Source organism: Pseudochaenichthys georgianus, chromosome 14, assembly GCF_902827115.2.
Source record: "Pseudochaenichthys georgianus chromosome 14, fPseGeo1.2, whole genome shotgun sequence".
In the NCBI taxonomy this organism is placed as follows: domain Eukaryota; kingdom Metazoa; phylum Chordata; class Actinopteri; order Perciformes; family Channichthyidae; genus Pseudochaenichthys; species Pseudochaenichthys georgianus.
Genome location: NC_047516.1, coordinates 15,095,730 through 15,115,195, shown reverse-complemented (window position 1 = coordinate 15,115,195; position 19,466 = coordinate 15,095,730). Strand labels below are relative to the sequence as shown.

Sequence of the window (19,466 nt, the reverse complement as noted above, 5' to 3'; positions counted from 1 at the left end):
CATCTTTTATTCGCCACACTGACAACCTTTAGTTATCCAGGGAGCATATTCCTCTTTCTAAAGAAAATATTCACCAACAAATTTAATTAAAAAATAAATCAAGCGTCATCCTAAATGTTGTATTCTTTTGAGTCATCGAATCATTCTAAGGGTGTGTGTGTGGTGTGTGTGTGTGTGTGTGTGTGTGTGTGTGTGTGTGTGTGTGTGTGTGTGTGTGAAAATGAGAGAGAGGCCATGTCTGTATTTGTAGCTTTTAGCGTAACGTGAGCCTTGCCTAAGGGTGTGTGTGTGTGTGTGTGTGTGTGTGTGTGTGTGTGTGTGTGTGTGTGTGTGTCGTGGGAGACAGGAGCAGGAAGGGAAGCTGAGGGAGGTGAAAGAGGAGTAAAGGGGAGGACAGAAAGAGGAAAGGGGTGTGATCAGGGGGAGTTGGGTATATGTTACCCATTTGCGTGGACATGGCCCCGGGCAGTTTAGCTGTCTTAATATTCACAGCCCAGTCCCCGAACACACACAGACAGAAAGGTGGTTGTAGGAAGAGAATGAAACGGAGGATAAAGGACTTCTTCTATCCTCATCGCTGTCAAATTCTCTACCAAGAATTACCAAAACAAACAAACTAAACATGATTTATTTTCTGTGCAGCTTGTAGCTTTGGCCCATTGGAGAAATAATTAAAGGCAAATCCGAAAAGGTAAGCAGAGGTAATAAAAGGAGAGAAAGAGAGAGGAAATAAAGCACCATTGCTCCCAATATTATCAAGTCAACCTCGAGCACTGACCCTGAACGAGCCGAGTACAGTTAGTTTAGACAGTTAATCGACAACAATTGGTGTGTGTGCATGTCTGTGTGTGTGTGTGTGTGTGTGTGTGTGTGTGTGTGTGTGTGTGTGTGTGTGTGTGTGTGTCTATTAAATCGGGCAGTTGAACTAAATCAGCAAGTAATGTGAGTGCCAAGCTTATAAATGCTAGGACAGGTGCAGGCTGAGAGACTAAATGAGGAAAATGAATAAAACATACTCCTTTCTCCCTCTGTATCTCACCCACTTACACACACACACACACACACACACACACACACACACACACACACACACACACACACACACACACACACACACACACACACACACACACACACACACACACACACACACACACACACACACACACACACACACACACACACACACACACACACACACACACACACACACACACACACACACCCACAAGCACAACAAACGCAGTGAGAGAAATGAACGCTGACATTAAGTCGATGGTATGAATAATTCCCAATTGTCCTCGATTCTAAGCAACTGCTGACCTTTAACACAGGAAGTGATACTGCAACACGAGAGAGTGACGGACAGAAAAAGAGAGAGGTAAAGAGAGAGGGGTGAGAGAAAGTGTATTTAAGTGATGGTGCCTTATTAATCACAAATTATACCAACCCAAACTTGCCTAAAAGTGTCCAAGTCTGAACCAATTTTTCTATATGCTCATGTTGTGTGCGGGAAAAACCAAGACAAAGATAAATATAACATCCAAATGATACCCATCGAATGTAAGAATGTCTCATCTACAGAAACAAATATGAAATATATACATTTCCATGTTTAATAATGATTCAACAAAGAGCAGTCAGCCTCAGCCGCCGCCCGTCACACAATCAGAACCAGCCAAATGATATTGAAACATGACATGAAATCTCTATCAGACTGTATTTAGGCAAAGCAATACTTTGAGTTATGCTAACATGCGGATAGTCTAATATTTACCATGTTTACAGTTTCTCAGTGTGACTTATTTCTAACTTACATTGTCAACACTGTACCTAATTATGGTCATAATAGAGCAAATATACATTTGAGAGGATGAGAAGATCTGAAAGAAGGAGGCCAAAGAAGGAAAAGAGAGATGAGGACGGGTCAAGGAAGGAGAAAGCGTAATATGTCACTGTCTATTTTAGATATGTGTGTGTGTGTGTGTGTGTGTGTGTGTGTGTGTGTGTGTGTGTGTGTGTGTGTGTGTGTGTGTGTGTGTGTGTGTCAGACAGTGACAGTTGAGCGAACAGTGACATACCAGGTTGGCAGAGATATTTTGGTAACTAGGACAAGGGAGAGGGAAAGATAGAGAGAGAGGAAGACAAAGGCAGAACAGATGAAGAGATCGTTTATAAGAACCCCCTCGCTCCCTTCATCACATTTCTTTACCTCCTCCCCCTGCTCCTCACCCTCTCTCTCCTCTTCCAGCTGATTGACAGCGCCCCCTCCTCCCCCACCCAGTGCTCTTTGATTGACAGGACTCCCCAAGCTCTTATCCCCTGAAACAAACCCCGCTCTGCTCCTCTTCACCTTCCTTTTTCTCTCCTCTGTCTGCATAGCTTCCTCCCTCTCTCTCCCCCTCTCTCTCGCTCCCTCTCTCCTCACTCTCCTCTCGCTCCTTCCTCCCTTTGACTCCCTGTTAATGTTTTCTTATCATGTTCACCTCCGTCCATCGTTTTTCTGCTCCTTCCTCCTTCCTCTCTTTCCCATCATCTCTTCCTCAAGCTTCGACCCCTCTTAACCCTATAGATTACACACACACACACACACACACACACACACACACACACACACACACACACACACACACACACACACACACACACACACACACACACACACACACACACACACACACACACACACACACACACACAGGGAACCCCTTAAACCCCTCAGGCTTATGTGGGCCCCTTTAGACACACACACATAACCCCGCTGCACACACACACACACACACACACACACACACACACACACACACACACACACACACACACACACACACACACACACACACACACACACACACACACACACACACACACACACACACACACACACACACACACACACACACACACACACACACACACACACACACACACACACACACACACACACACACACACACACACACACACACACACTCTCAAACTGCCTTCCTCAAGTCCTGACACTGATCTAAGCTCGGAGCACACACTGCCTGAGACTATAGCCCCCCGAAATTACCCACACACCCACACACACATGCACACACAGCCTGAGCCTATTAAGCCAATCGTAGAAGTCTAAACAGGCAGCGAACTGAGCAGTGAGGTAGGTAACCCCTGAGGGCCGCAGAGGGAGGGAAACCAAGTCAAAGAGGGAAGCAGAGGAAGAGAGGGAGGGAGATGTGGAGCAACAGCAAGAAAGAGGAGGAAAGAGAGAGATGAGGAAGGGGGGAGGTGGAAGTGTGGGAGGAGAAAAAGCAGTAAAAGAAGAGATGAAGATGTTGAGTGAGAAAAGACAGAAGATACAAGGAGGAGAAGCTGAATGGCTGCCAGCCTGCCCCACACACACACACACACACACACACACACACACACACACACACACACACACACACACACACACACACACACACACACACACACACACACACACACACACACACACACACACACACACACACACACACACACACACACACACACACACACACACACACACACACACACACACACACACACACACACACACACACACACACACACACACACACACACACACACACACACACGAGGAGGAGAGGTGGATGTGGCTCTTTAGGAGTCAAGCAGGCGTATGATAGGATATCGTTGCATGTCGTTAACCCTATATTAACCCTGAGATGCAGCGGGACACTCACTGCGCAACAACATGGATTAACTGGGCCACACACACTCTCTCTCTCTCTCTCTCACACACACACACCACTGGCACGGTGAGCTATCTGTCAGTCACACATGTACGCACAAGAATGCACACAAGGGTCTATATCCTCACTGACACCATGCAATGAGCTGTCAATCACATGGAAACACTCTTTAATCCATTTCTTTCACCTGTTTGTATTCACAGTTAAACACAGAGGCCAGTCGAGCGGTTCAAATTGTTAAAGCAGGATCAACACTAGGATCACTACTTTTAAATAATAACATTTTAAAATCGTAATATTTTATTGATTTGATGAATTTCCTTGTGGAACAGGGTGTTGAGGAGAACATGCTAAAGGGAAAGGCAGCAGTGTCTAAATAAATATCTGAAATGCTTTGAATGGTGGAGTTCACCCTGCACCTCCACGTCAGTTGTTTTCTCCATTAACCCTCCTCTTTCAAGGTGCTATAAAGAGTCGAGACATGCTATCAACAACCCACATTAGATATCCTGCTGAAGTCTTAGCTAATGTCGTTAGCAGGCTAGCTTGCTAATTTGCATTCCAGCTGCAACTCATTTAAGTATTTACCTGAGTGAATATCACTACGGTCCAATCAGATTTGGTGTGTTTTCTAACGACCCAGTCTTGTAAACTACAGCGCAGTCTGTTGTTCCCCTGCGCGTTAGCCTCACAGCTGCTGTCAATCAAAGACACTGATAGGCTACTCCCCTCCAGCCACTGAGAGGAAAATAGAAAATATCTGAACTATTTTATTTTTACTTTTTTATAATAAAATGTATCATTAACTGAAAACCAAACGAAAAAGGGAATGACTCAATGTAAATTTTTCTTCGAAAATATGTTCCTGTTTACAAGCTGACACACTTAAAGCTCTTATTTTCTCTCTCTCTCTCTCCACATGTTTGGGTTGAAATGCAGACTTCCAGATGTTAAACTGAGAGGCTGTGAACCGCTGCAGAGGAGGGGGGGCAACAGGAAGTATCCCACGGTATCCACGGTAACCTTGACATTCCATCCTGACCAAGTTCTCTGACATCTCCCACAATTCACCCTGCTCCTCTCCTCTAGCCATAAAACACACACACACACAACACACGTATACGCAAACACACCAACAAATGCTCCAAACAGACCATAAACACATTTCATTTGATGATGTTTCGATCACTTTGTCAAGTTGTGTCTTGTATCATCTTTCAGGCGCAACCCAAGTCAAAACCAACCACACACATAATACACACACACCTACGAGGCAAATATATAATGGATTGTAAGCTAAGATTTTTGAGATAGCCGAAACCAAAAGAAAAGGCTGTGGCTGTTTTGTATTTACTATACATACTATAAGGTCCAGTACACACACAAACACACACACATAGAGACACAAACAATGCAAACTACATGAAGCTGTCGATCATGAAGCATTTTGCACTCTGTGTCTTACATTGGACACACACACACACACACACACACACACACACACACACACACACACACACACACACACACACACACACACACACACACACACACACACACACACACACACACACACACACACACACACACACACACACACACACACACACACACACACACACACACACACAAACTGAGACTTGTGCTCTTTGAAATAGCTCCATCAAAGCGAACTTTGAGACAAAAGTGTTTATCCACTTCATAGGATTTCTCCAAACACAAAAATAAGTGGGGGAGGTGAAGATAAGGAGAGAACAATCTTTAAAGTTGGGAAATAAGGTGTTTGAAGGAGAGGAGAGGAGAGGGAGATGAAAATGAGCTTCTAGTCAACTCTGGTGGTCTTTTTTATGTTATCCCTGCAGAAACATGAGACAACACTGTGATATTTGTCTCAGAAGAAGTTGATTTGAAATTCATCAATTCATGTATATTGACCACTTAAAGGTCACATGTCATGGCCATTTCCACTGATCATAATTCCATGGTTGAGGTCTACTAGAATAGATTTATACTGTGCAATGTTCCAAACTCACATTGGTTTCTCAAACAGCATCTCGGTATAGTGTGCGTATTCACTCTCTGTCCTAAATGGCTTGTTGGAGCTCCTGCCCCCCCTCCCTGTGAGCCCACTGTGCTCTGATTGGTCAGCTCGCCCACTCTGTTCTGATGAGTCCACCACCGTTACAGCGGAACATCAGTGATTATGTGTTACAATGGCAACCAGAAAATGACACCAGTAAGGACAAACAGATGAGAATGCTGCGTGGGGTCTGGGTGCCATGTTGGCAGGACGTTGCGGGGCTCGCTGCTGCGAGGAGCGGACAGTGTGAGCTGGGTTCATTTCCTGCTTGCTTCGTGGGGTCTGCGAGACATCGCGAATGGACGCGGGAAGGGGGGATGCTGAGGGGGCTGCAGCCCCATCTGCGAGGCTCCACTAGCAATCGCAACCCAAAAATAAAATAACTGCGCCTACCTGCCTGTCAGCTTTCCATCTAGTGCACAAACTTATCTCGTGCCCTCATTGGTCATGTGCGCGTTGGTGTGTGTTGGAGGAGGGGCTCTGTGAGGAAGTCTGAAGGAAGGGGCCTCCGGTTGTGTACTGTCAAATTCTAGCTTACTCGAGCTGGTTTCTCCATTCTTACCTACCTTTAAGAAAGAACATGAAAGTGTTGCTAAACTAAAATGTGTGATTCATTTGTTGCCTTTGATAGAAGACAAAACAACAATACCTGAACATGACTGGCTGTCTAAACTGTCAAATCTTTCCAAAATAATTGCCTTAAGGGTTAAATATGTACCTCATCTCCAAATGCAAAGAAGAAAACGCTGATAAAATACCTTTAAACCTCGAATGAATGCCATTTGAGTTTGTTTAAAGGGGTTGGTAAGAAGCCAGGTTATCACTGAAGTGACTATTCCCCAAACTTGTTTTGCAGTAACTTGTTACTTAGTTATAATGTAACAAATTACTCCATAATGTCATACTGTATGATGATTACTTTAATGGCATTTTAAATGGCTTATTCCATGCAAAAGGATGTCATTCTATTTGTTGTGGCACGAGATAAGATTGTATTGGTTACAAAAAAAGAAAAGGGTTGTCTGGTAATGTGGTGAAAGTAACAAGAATCAGCACTATTTCACTCCACTTTCTCAGAACACACACACACACACACACACACACACACACACACACACACACACACACACACACACACACACACACACACACACACACACACACACACACACACACACACACACACACACACACACACACACACACACACACACACACACACACACACACACACACACACACACACACACACACACACACACACACACACACACACACACACACACACACACACACACACACACACACACACACACAGCCGTGCACACAGAGAAATCTGCTCACAGAGGGTTAAAACATCTGCCAAGAAGAAATCAGATTAAAATGAGGTTGGATCTCATTTCAGTTTTTCTCTGTCACTTTTTTCTTTGCTCATGACCCATTTTTCTGTGCTACTGCAGGAGAGACAGAGACTTGCAGAAGAAGGGGGGGTGACAGAGGGATAACTTCAGTAGGCTACTACACCTCGACAGACAGACAGACAGACAGACCGAAGGACGGACAGACAGACAGACAGACAGACAGACAGACAGACAGACGGACAGACGGACAGACAGACAGACAGACAGACAGACAGACAGACAGACGGACAGACAGACGGACAGACAGACAGACAGACAGACAGACAGACAGACAGACAGACAGACAGACAGACAGACAGAAAGGAAAGAAGTGGCAGTGAAAACGAGAGAAAGCTTCTGCTAGTAAACAGCTCTGTGTTTTGCATTACGTAGAGGAAACACACACACTTGTCTTTGTTCACTCAAGTCTGAAGATGTGCGCTCGTGTGTGTGTGTGTGTGTGTGTGTGTGTGTGTGTGTGTGTGTGTGTGTGTGTGTGTGTGTGTGTGTGTGTGTGTGTGTGTGTGTGTGTCTGAATCTGACAGGTAGTAACTGAGCAGCTGATGTTGCCTCTGCGCAGGTCACTAACTATATCACAGAAGAGCACATGCCAATGTAAATGAAGTATGTGTGGCTACTTTCAGCATTTTCCCCACCACTGATGAGTCCGGCTGTTTGACTTATACATCCAAAACGTCAGTCAATGTTTCAATCTGTCTTGCATCAGAAGACATCAATGTTATCTAAAGGAGCTTCTATTTCAGGAGTGACAGCAGATCATCAAAACATCCCGTCACACGCCGCCATTCAAACAGGTCAACGCAGTCCATCATGCAGTATGTGAAAGTGTGTGTAGGAGAGACAAAGATAGAGACCGAGTGTGAGACAGTACCTGTCGATGATAACAGGGTCTGAGGGTGTCTCATTACGGTTTCCGCAGCTCTTCTTGTCACAGCACCGACTACGAGGAGAGGAGACAGCAGAGGGAGAAGACACAGGGCAAAGTGAGAAGACAGTCAGACACAGTGAACATACAGTACTTTATACACAAGTTCAAACTTGGGGGTGTTGCAGCATAGCATGTGCTTTGTCTGCACTGATGTGAAGAATTTAACATCATATTCACAGAAATTGATCAAATCTGTCTGAAACTGAGTTTTACAGAAAGTCTAGCAGGTCTACACTGACAGCACGGATAAAAATAGACTTCTGTGACATGCAAAGTGAGCGTATAGCAACATCTGAGAGGAAAACGCTAACTTATTAGTGGACTAGACAGTTGGATGGCTTAGCAACACACTAACACACAGAATACACAGATGAATGACTGTCAGTAGTTTAGATTCAACATTTAACAAATAGATATATCATCAAAGAAAGTGAATTTAGTCCTCCACTATTAATTAACAAGTTTCTTGGTCGGATGTTTAAGCAAGTGTCTTAAAACATTGTTTCACATTCAAGTTATAATGCCCTGCAGCAACTATAATAATTACTCTTACACACTGGGAGGAAAGGAGGGAAAGCGATGATAGAATATAGCCATAAGTTAACCTAACAACAACCTAGATTTTGTGTGTAAAACTAACCTACCACAAAATACATTTTAACAAATGCATTGTTCAGTGAGAGAATGTAGCTATCTATATTCCCATTGGTTTTCATCTCCTTGAAACGGTTAAATCTGGAGCAACGCATCGTTGTTTTGAACCCCTGAAGGCTTATTGTTTTCAAAATCGAGAGGCTACTTGAATTAATTTATGACAGACATGCATGTCTTTCAAAACACTATATGACAACTTAAACTCCATCCTATTGTACTGAAATACAGAGTTGGTAGGGGGAGAGAATTGAAGAGGCCTGAGGCTCCGAAGAGGAAGAGGAGAGGGTGGGATAGACACACACACACACACACACACACACACACACAATAAAAAAACACTGGCATACGATCCAAAATTCACACATGTACCGCGAGTCTGTCAAAGCTTTCTTGCGTTCATCAATTATGAATAAAGGTGTATGCGGGAGGGGAAGGATAGAGCCCGCAGGGGGAGTGGTGATGAAGACTGAAGGGATGAGCGTGGGAGGGGAAGCTAAAACAAGAGGGTGGGAGCGAGGGATGGGGAGATGTTTGGGTGGGAAGAAGAGGAAGGGGAGACGACTCAGGTTTCCCACCGTCACAGATGGCAGAGGTGGAGAGAAAAAGACTGACACGCTACACCTTACACATTGTCTCCACTATCTGCTGCTCGGCCTTTCTCTCGGCTCGCTCTGACATTTCCTTTCTGCTGCTCTATGAACTGGGTCAGGACCAAAACCAGAGAGAGGAGGAGAGCTGGGGTGGGAGAATGGGGAGCAGGGGGAGAGCTGATCCTGAGGAGGGAGGGGCTGGGAGGAAAGGATGGGCAGTCGTGGGGAGTAATGGATTACATGTAAGGGGATTATGAAAAAACTTAAGCATTGCCTTAAATGAAATGTATTATGTCAACAAATGTCACATAACTGTATTAGGTTAGTTGAAAGCACTTATATTGAGTTGAACCTAGTATTTGTATTCAAACTTAATATAGTTATGTGAAATCTGTTGACATAATACATTTAATTAAAGTCAAACGTATTTTAGGTAGACGTACGCAATGATTTTCTTTCTGGTTTCCATTTAGATTACTTTCATTATTTAAATATCATGTTTAATGTAGTTGATGGACACCTGATTTATTTATTTTTAAAATACAGTTTTTAATTAATTAATATATGAAACTTATAGATAGATTAAGCGAGGACAGTAGAGGGAGACGACACAGGAGCAGAGTGGAAGATCCTATGGAGGGGTAGGACAGGAAAACTAGGGGCGGGACGGGGGTAATGTAGCACTTATTGCTCTGGATCATGGTGATCTAATCATCTGCTCTCTCCCCCCTGCATCTCCCCTCCTCCCAGCACACACACACACACACACACACACACGCACACACACACACACGCACGCAGGCACGCACGCACACACGCGCACACACACACACACACACACACACACACACACACACACACACACACTTTTAAACAATGGAGTCTCAATAGCGTGAGTTGTAGAGATGTCGTTTTCAAAGGTTCTGTATGTGAAAATGTAAGAAATAAATGTTGGAAATGTTGTAATATGAAATTATAAGATGATCAACAAAAGATTCCAGCTTCTCAAATTCGAGGATTTGCTACTTAAATATCTATAACAAGCCTTTTCAAGAGGTAATTCTTTGGCCCTGGGCCCATTTTTCAAAATGGGAATTTAAAAAAGTTTACAAAGAAACCAAATACATTGGGCAACATGTTCTATTATGACATTACATATGAAAAGACGCACATAATATATGGACCATTTTATATCACAGATAATCTTCCGTTTGAATACCTGACTCAGTTTAAACTTAAATACTTTCAATAAAGAGCTGGATCAAGCTGATAAAGAAAATACAGCCTATAGGTTGAAATATTTTCTTTCAACCTTTAAGACCCTTAATTGGAAAGGGAATAACTGTTAGTTTAACCAACACTAGTGGTGAACACATGATGAAAACACGAGAGCTACATCTGTCCTCTGTAGTAAAACCTTTCATGAATCCGTGCCGGAGCTCCAACCAGGACGCAGGTCTGTGTGGTGGCAGATTGGCGGGGAGCATATGGCTAATAGCACCACCGTGACAATGAGCCACACTGATTAATGGACGCCCTGAGCTCTTTGTGTGTGTGTCTGTGTGTGTGCGTTCTGCGTAGCATGTTGTGTTTGAGGCCCCTGCTGCAGAATCAGCATGTGAGAACATGAGGCAACAGCCGTAACTTTGACCTCAGCGGCTGCTGCGTGAGGCGAGTGTTTACGCTGAAGAAGAAGTCTTACTTTCTGCTCTGCTGCGGCACTGTTGCTCCCCCAGAGGACATGTTGGACTACTTCTACAGTACAAGCTCACCATGTTATGCAGGACAGTTCATTAATGTCCACAATGCCTTCCCAAACATGATGAAGAACAATCATTTACGATAAAATCTGTATTTATTTATAAATTCCTTGTAAATCATATGAATCTCAAAGGGTGTTTCCATGAAGCTCTGCAGCTGAACTGCCTGAGCATTATTCAGGGGGCTACAGAATAACATATTGCTGTGCCTGATTTCATGGCTAAATCCAGTGCTTGTGCATATAGATGAACCCCAATGTGTATTGATACAGTTAAAGCTGTTCAGTGACAGGGTCAGGGAATAAGAACAACTTAATTCATGTGCCACATTCAAATTTGTATAACTGTGGTGCGCATGAGGGAGCATGCATAGTTTTTTGTATATGTGTTCGTGTGTGTGTGTGTGTGTGTGTGTGTGTGTGTGTGTGTGTGTGTGTGTGTGTGTGTGTGTGTGTGTGTGTGTGTGTGTGTGTGTGTGTGTGTGTGTGTGACTGTGTGTGTGTGAGACCCTGCCTATATTTTATAGTCAGAATGCAGAGGGAGGCCCATTTGTTAGCCTTGAAACAACAGGAGGGTTCAGATTGACTAATGAGTTTCTCTGTGTCCTAATTAACCAGGCGTCTCACACACGCACACACACCGCTCACACGAATCTACATCCACATTTTCTTTTGTATAGGATAGGTTGGTAAAATGCCTCTATAAATAGACATCTTTCCACCCAACCTACTTCCGAGGAGAATTCATCTTTAGATTATAATTAAGCAGCGACTCTGATAGCGAAAACTCATCTTCCTCAACAGATATGGCTTCGTGTGTGCGAGTGTACGCGTCTGGGCGCGTACGTGTGGGGGGGTTAATGAGGGTGACAAAATAAGAAATGTATCGAGTGCAAAGATGTGATTGGTGAGAACTTTCTGCAGACGAACAAAGTATGCAGCGGAAGAAGAGAAGAGGGGCGAGGAAAGAGGATGGAAGGACAAGTATGAGCTGTTTGAAGATAGTTTAGAGAGGAGGAAGATTTACGCAGAATAAAAAGATGACAATGCACCCATTCTCACCTGCACATGATTTCATGTGTCAGTAGCACTCTGCACATCTCTGGGTTCTTGTCTTGGCCTTCATAAATAATCGCCTGTTAAGAGAGACAGGAAGATGTAGAGAGGGAAGTAAAACACATTGTTAGAACACAGCAAAAAAAGGTTTCACTCCAGAACACAGTCCTCTCCATCTTCAATATGGTGTTGGTTTCATTGAACCTTATTAAAGCAGGTCTCGGTGTTTGATTTAGGATGGCGTGGTGGTACAATCACGTTAACATGTGTACATGAAAAGTATATCTTGTGGTTTAAAATGTGTAAAAGGAGGATTGCCTGGTGTTTTTGTTATGTGTGGCTTCAACAGTAAACAACCCAATGGGGGAAGAAAAATACTTTGTAGTCAATTAATAAAAGGTTCAAAGGTATGGTTGGTATTCTCATGGAGAACAACAGCCTTAGGAAGATGTACAGCTGAGCTCCGACACTCTGATAGTTGCCATTCATTCTCTGCATCCGTGCATAGCTGCATAACAACAACATGTGCATGTCTTCAGACCGCTGCACTCTACATCTACACAACTGGTGAGAGTATATGTTTCAGCGCTGGGTGTTGTTGGGGATAACAGGTTCGATCCCACTTCACCTTAAAGAACACATGGTTCAGCAGAAACACCTCCTACTTCACACACACTCACACACACACACGGTTTGTCACCTCCCCCACAAATACACCTTGCTCACACACGTTGGTGGATAGAAATCTCCAAACTAACAACAATATCTCCCCTGCTCACATGCTTCTGAGCACAGGGGGAGTTTCTTTCAGCTCCTCAGAAAGCATCTCGGCTTGCTTCCATTCTCAAATATTCCTGCTTCTGGTCTAAGCTCAGGAAAAAAGCGAAAGTCACACACCACTTAGCTATCTATCAATCAATGCACACGCCCCGCCTGGCTTTGGTCTATTCCAGTCTGTTTCATCTGCCGTTCCAAACTCCAGCAAGTCTCTCAGAGTGACAAGCTCACTTTTCTCAGGGAGCGGAGAAGAAGTCTCACTGTCCTCTCTGATAGTCTCCAGCTGAGGCCTCTGACTACTCGCTGCCATCAGCTGAATAGAACTTTGTAATGAAGGTTATTCAGCTGAGAGAGAGCTTACACACTCTATGAACAACATGCAACACCTTGTGCTGATGTTATGTGGAAAACTGAAGATGTTTCCCCAAAGGTCACAATGACTTTCTCCTACAAAAGGCCCAATGCCATGTATTAATGTATATGGGACCCCGAGGCAAGCATGTAGCCCCTGCATGAGCCGGGACGAAGACTGAACCCCTTATTTGTAGGAACTACAGCCCAGCATGCTCAGAAACCACTAAACCATTTTGTAGAATTAATAGAGAGCACTAACAGTGGCGCTCCAGTCTGAGGGCCCCATTACAATATTCTCGTAGCCCAAAGCGGTTCATACTAATAGCGCGTTGTCTTCAGGACCCTCTGTGTGTTTTGGAGCCCACATTTGGTGCAGGGCCCCGGGCCCCTGTTAGTTACAATTTTTCATGCATATATTCCAGTTGCCAAAACCTGCACAGGAAATGTGTCGACACATGAATGTGGAGCCTGGAGGGCTCCAGGTGGTCCAGGACATTACGGTCAATGAAGGCACAAGTTATTTGAAATGAAGCAAAAATAATCTCATCTTGAGGAAGAAAAAGCAACTACAAGTAAATGGAGCTGCTGCTAACATTTGTAAAAGAGCCAGTTTTACAAAATAAGGAGGAGCTGACAGTCAGAGATGGCAGAGATGTGCAAATTGAGCCGAATGAAGCAATTCTACAAAAAGCATTATGAACTGTATCCAAAGTGAAAACACGCAATACATTTAACATTGTTTGTTTGATCCCTCTCCAGCAAAGAAAGACAATCACTGAACCATGACTAAGACTTAGGTCTGAAGTGTTTTTTAACACTTGGTCTGTCCGGCTTAGCAGCCTGAGACAGCTGGAGCTTATTTGATAACACCATTCCATCCACCTTCAGCAGCAGGCTCTTGTGTAGGTGTGTAACTTCTTCCACCATCTCGCCCACATTGTTCATCACTCTGTCACCTCTCCTGCTCTGCTCATGTCTTTCATCTGCTTGTTCCTCCTCTGCCTCCTCCCTCTCTCCGCCTCACCAGGCCTTACATACAGCATGTCTGCCGCTCTCTCCTCCACCTTTGAAGCAGCGTGACATGCGCTGCGTGTAAACAAGGAGCCGTTAAGCAGGGAAACACACTTCCTCCTGCGTTAGTGTCAGGTCGGGTAGGGAGCTAGTGATCCGACAGGGCCGCTGTGACAGACGCTTTATTCTCCGGGACAGAGTCGTGATGAACACTGTGCTTCTGAAGACTAGGAGGCGCTCTCCTCCTCCGTTTAACACAATCAGTGCTGGCCTCTCAGCACACACACAAAGCAGGTAGACGGACAGAAATAGCAGAGCAACAGAAATAAGTGCCAGCTAAAAGTGGCAAGAATCGTTGGAGAAGGATCACAGTCAGAACTGTGAAATAAACAACAATATACTCAACTAATATAGCATTCATGCCAAAATCTGAAATCTGCACTAAAAAGATCCAATCTTTACTTATTGACCATACATATCCCCATTTCTATAGTTATTGAGGAGTTTTATGTATATTAAAAAATGGTTTGTGTTTTGCCTCCTATCGAATTAATCATATGAACGTTGTGTCGAGCATAGGCTCTCAAAAGTCCTGTGTTAGTCAAAATGATATCCAGTGTTTTGTTGTTAATAGCATAATTGTTGGGTGAAGATATGAGAACCAACTCTTGTGTTTTAAATGTTTGTGAAGCTACCATTTTGATTTATATCAGTGTGTGTTTAACGTTAAAGTAATATCAGATAGACTACAATGAAGACTGTGGTATTTCTGAGTAGCTTTGGTTTCCCTTGTGTAAAACAACACTGAAACCATGAGTGGCAGACCATCAGTGTTCGTGTGCGTGTGCGCGTGCGTGTGCGTATGCGTGTGTGTGTGTGTGTGTGTGTGTGTGTGTGTGTGTGTGTGTGTGTGTGTGTGTGGTAAGAGAGACAGTGGCCATGACATCATTGACCAACTAAGCCAACCACACGGCTGTTTTGGTTTGACCACCTGTTAATGTTCCATTCCTCTACCGACAGGGATCATACACATGCACACACTCACACACACACACACACACACACACACACACACACACACACACACACACACACACACACACACACACACACACACACACACACACACACACACACACACACACACACACACACACACACACACACACACACACACACACACACACACACACACACACACACACACACACACACACACACACACACACACACACACACACACACACACACACACACACACACTGCTTTATTGCTCCATGTGCAATTTTCCCTAAGTACCGGCACATTCAGCACTAAATACCTGCACTGTGTCCCATTTGTTCATCTCTCTCTACACACATATAACCCCCCCCACTTACAAACAGATTTTACACAAACACACACACTCACACCTGCAGATGCCCGCAGGTGCAGAACACACAGGACTGCATCAGCATTCTGGAAAAATGTTACTTTTCCTTTTCAAACTTTAAATCTCTTTTTGTAGGTTAATATTGCTCCTTTCCAAAAGAGCCGTTTAGTTTTTCAGAAGTAAAGCATGAATATGTGTTAGCAATGTACGTGTGTGTGCATGTGAGTGTAAGCTGGCTGTCACCCCACCAAGGTGAAGCTACACAGTGTTTTTAGGGAACAGTGTTTTGCCTGCCAGATACACACACACACCCACACCCACACACACACACACACACACACACACACACACACACACACACACACACACACACACACACACACACACACACACACACACACACACACACACACACACACACACACACACACACACACACAGTATGTGCAGCGTGGCGGCAGCAATGTGACACTCTATCAGAGCCTGCAGTCACATTAGAAAGTATTCAGTGCATAGCATGGCTTCTTGGCTCCTCATACCACACACACATACTAACACACACAGACCCATACACACACTCCATCACTGTTTCCTGAGGAAAAACTAAAGAATTCTTCATCCTAACCGTTTACCTGAAGAACATTGAGAAGTAACACTAAGACTGTCTGTCTGTCTTCTTTCTGTTGTTCAGTTGCTCATCTCTCTCTCTTCTAATTTATATATCTCTCTCTATCTTACTCTTATAAAGCTACATATAAACAAAAACACAAACATTAACAGAAGAATTTGGATCTGATCAGATAATGCCTGGCGCTCGGCAGACCAAATCCCAGAGGTGCTGTTATATCTTTCCACTTCCTACTGTGCGCAGCAGAACTACGCTGCTGTTCTTCGCTGCCTCCTCGCTCTAATCACAGCGAGAGAAGTACAGGCACAAACGCCTGGAGCCCTGTGATGTGTGTGTGCCCCCACCCACACACACTGTGGAAACACCCACCCACAAAATCACACACACATAAATACACATTTTTGTGTGTACAAGTACATGCAGAGAGAGGAGGGCGGCGCAGTACAGCCAGATCAGTGAAGCAGCTCATTGTCAGAGAGGTAACAGGAGAGGTGACAGACCTCTGGGAGAAAGAGAGTGTGTGTGTGTGTGTGTGTGTGTGTGTGTGTGTGTGTGTGTGTGTGTGTGTGTGTGTGTGTGTGTGTGTGTGTGTGTGTGTGTGTGTGTGTGTGTGTGTGTGTGTGTGTGTGTGTGTGTGTGTGTGTGTGTGTGTGTGTGTGTGTGTGTGTCCATAGGCTGTATGAAATAGGTGTTTACCTGTTTAGTCATGGAGTCTATGAATCGAACATAAAAGTCCTGCTCCGTTCTGATACCTGTTTGAATGCAGAACAAAAAGAGAATATCTTAAGCTTTACATAGATTTAGACAATAACCACAAATGTATTGGAACATTTTTCAACTTAACTACACATTAAAAGGGTATAAACCCAGCAAATAAGAAACTTCCCCATATTTTAGGGGTTGCAAAAAATATTCAAAACATATTTCTGATAAACAAAATGAAATAAAAAAACAAAGCTACGTTTTTTTCTTGTGAAATCTTGTTTATAACTGAATTTAATTATTTGAGCCTCTAAAAATGTGTGTAATTAATAATCTTTCTTTATTTGAACTGCTCACACATACATCCTGCCATAGTTTTTTCTAAGCCCAGTCATCTTGATTTGTCTAAAAAAAGACACATTTGTACAGTTTGTTCACGATATGACACTTTACACCTTCAATACTTTGGGGTTCAAACACTCGGAAAACATTAGATGCCCATTAACGGCTCACAGTGATGTTTAATTTCATTAGCTTTTGGTTTAAATGGTCACAATCAATATGACTGATACATGTTTTCTTGGTGAATCTCCCTTGTCCATTACCTCATGCAACATATATTAAATCAATATGTCTTAATCTCAGAGGAGGCTGGAGCACGTTATAGTTTCCCTCCCAAATAGGCCTGAATACCAACATGCTACCATCACAGCAACATGCACACTTGAGACAGGAGGACACATTCATTTAGGGTCAGTGAGGGATGAAGCCCTAGATCTGGTGTAAATCGCCCAAAATGGCTATGATAGTTACATTTATGTGTTTTATTGGTTGTTTATCTGTTTAAATCACACGATTGTGAAAAAAAGTCACTGCCGTTTCATTGACATAAACACAGCCTTTTGGCCCACTGCGCAATTTTCCACATTAAATCTTTTTTTTTTTTTTTTTTAAATCAGCTGCTTCCTGTGTGCAGTCTGTGTATCATGTAGCAGGGAACAACAAGCAATCTAGCTGTTTCTGTCAGATGTATCATGGGTAACTATCTGAGTGTGTGTTCCTCACTCACCGTTACTGTACAGAAGCTGCAGCCGGTAATGAATCCCGTTATTGGTCTTCTCTCCGGTCGTCTCCTTAACAAACACAACACACACCGAGCTGTTTATTGACATTTTTAGGACACATTTTAAAAATGCACACATGTAGGCCCCTGAAGTGAACATCCAAGTTATTGAATAGCTCACACAGGTCATACGTTAAATAAACAAGATTTATGTTCACAGCGAACATATTAAAGCAGGGCAGCACTGTCATTTCTCACAGTGTAATCATTATGGTGGCTCTTTAATTCCTCTGTAATTACTGGTTATGTTTAGAAGGCCAATAAATCCAACACTACATTCTCCCAGTGCATTTTAGCTAATTTAAACGGTGTCATAATTGATGAGGAGAACGGTTTCCCCGCCGTTGTTTATACAGAACAAGTGTTCGTGGTGAACCAGCTCTAAATTAAAACTATTTACATTTCTAGACGTGTTTTCTCATTTGTCAATTATTACAAATAGATCGAAGAAAGTTATAGGTTACAGTAGGCCTGAATGTAGCTAATAATTGTCTTTCTTCTATGTCTAATTATATTTAAAATGCTGAATATAATAATAGTAGCCTATTGTTAATTGTAATTATATTTATTATTATTATAAAAAATGGAGCACATTTGGTATTTATGAGTTAGTGTAAATGTTTTACATGTTGTATTAATATTGACATAAAAACATCACACATCACTATAATCAGGCCTTTAGGGATTCGAAATGGTAAATTACCCTTAAGAATATAATATATTAGACAAAATGATCAAACACCGACAGTTTCTGCACCGACCTTCTCTTTCTCCACGAAGCCCACGAAGTTGGTCCTCTCGATCTCCACCGGCTGACCCTGCCGGTCGTACAGAGCCAGGACGAAGTGGAAGAAGTTGGATTTACGCAGGTTGGAGGGCGGCTGCTTCTCGAAGTGAGCCCGGGCCAGACCCACTCCACTGCGGACAAACATGCGTGGAGGAGTCGGTGTTAGAAGCTTTACAGTTTTACATTTTTAAAGTGTTTAAAAAATAAATATTAATAAATATGAGGACCTAATTAACGCAGCGACAACATAATACTATATTGTATCGTCTTGAGTTGTGTTTATTACTGAAAGTTAATTTATTAAAAACAAATACAAAATGTATGATTTTCTGAAATAATAACAAAATGTGTTGAAGTCTGATTGACAATCTGAGACAGGGGTCATGATTTATCCACGTTTACATCTCTGAGGACCAATTTGAGAATCATGTTCCTCCTTAATAAACCATGATTATGATTGTTTGATCATTTATTTTAAATCCATTTTTAACACAAAGTATAG

At 43.2% G+C, this 19,466-nt stretch overlaps 1 protein-coding gene across 2 annotated transcripts in view; it reads right to left on the bottom strand.

Annotated features, from left to right (window-relative positions):
- The window catches only part of LOC117458279 (transcription factor COE1-A-like), a 79,537-nt gene that overhangs the window by 58,929 nt on the left and 1,142 nt on the right, over positions 1-19,466 (bottom strand). For both annotated transcript variants that reach the window (XM_034098657.2, XM_034098656.2), the window contains exons 2-6: positions 18,939-19,095; positions 18,124-18,187; positions 17,049-17,104; positions 12,217-12,290; positions 8,095-8,163 (exon numbers count right to left, since the gene is read on the bottom strand). In XM_034098657.2, coding sequence (XP_033954548.1) covers positions 8,095-8,163; positions 12,217-12,290; positions 17,049-17,104; positions 18,124-18,187; positions 18,939-19,095 — 420 coding nt within the window. The remainder of the gene's footprint in view (positions 1-8,094; positions 8,164-12,216; positions 12,291-17,048; positions 17,105-18,123; positions 18,188-18,938; positions 19,096-19,466) is intronic.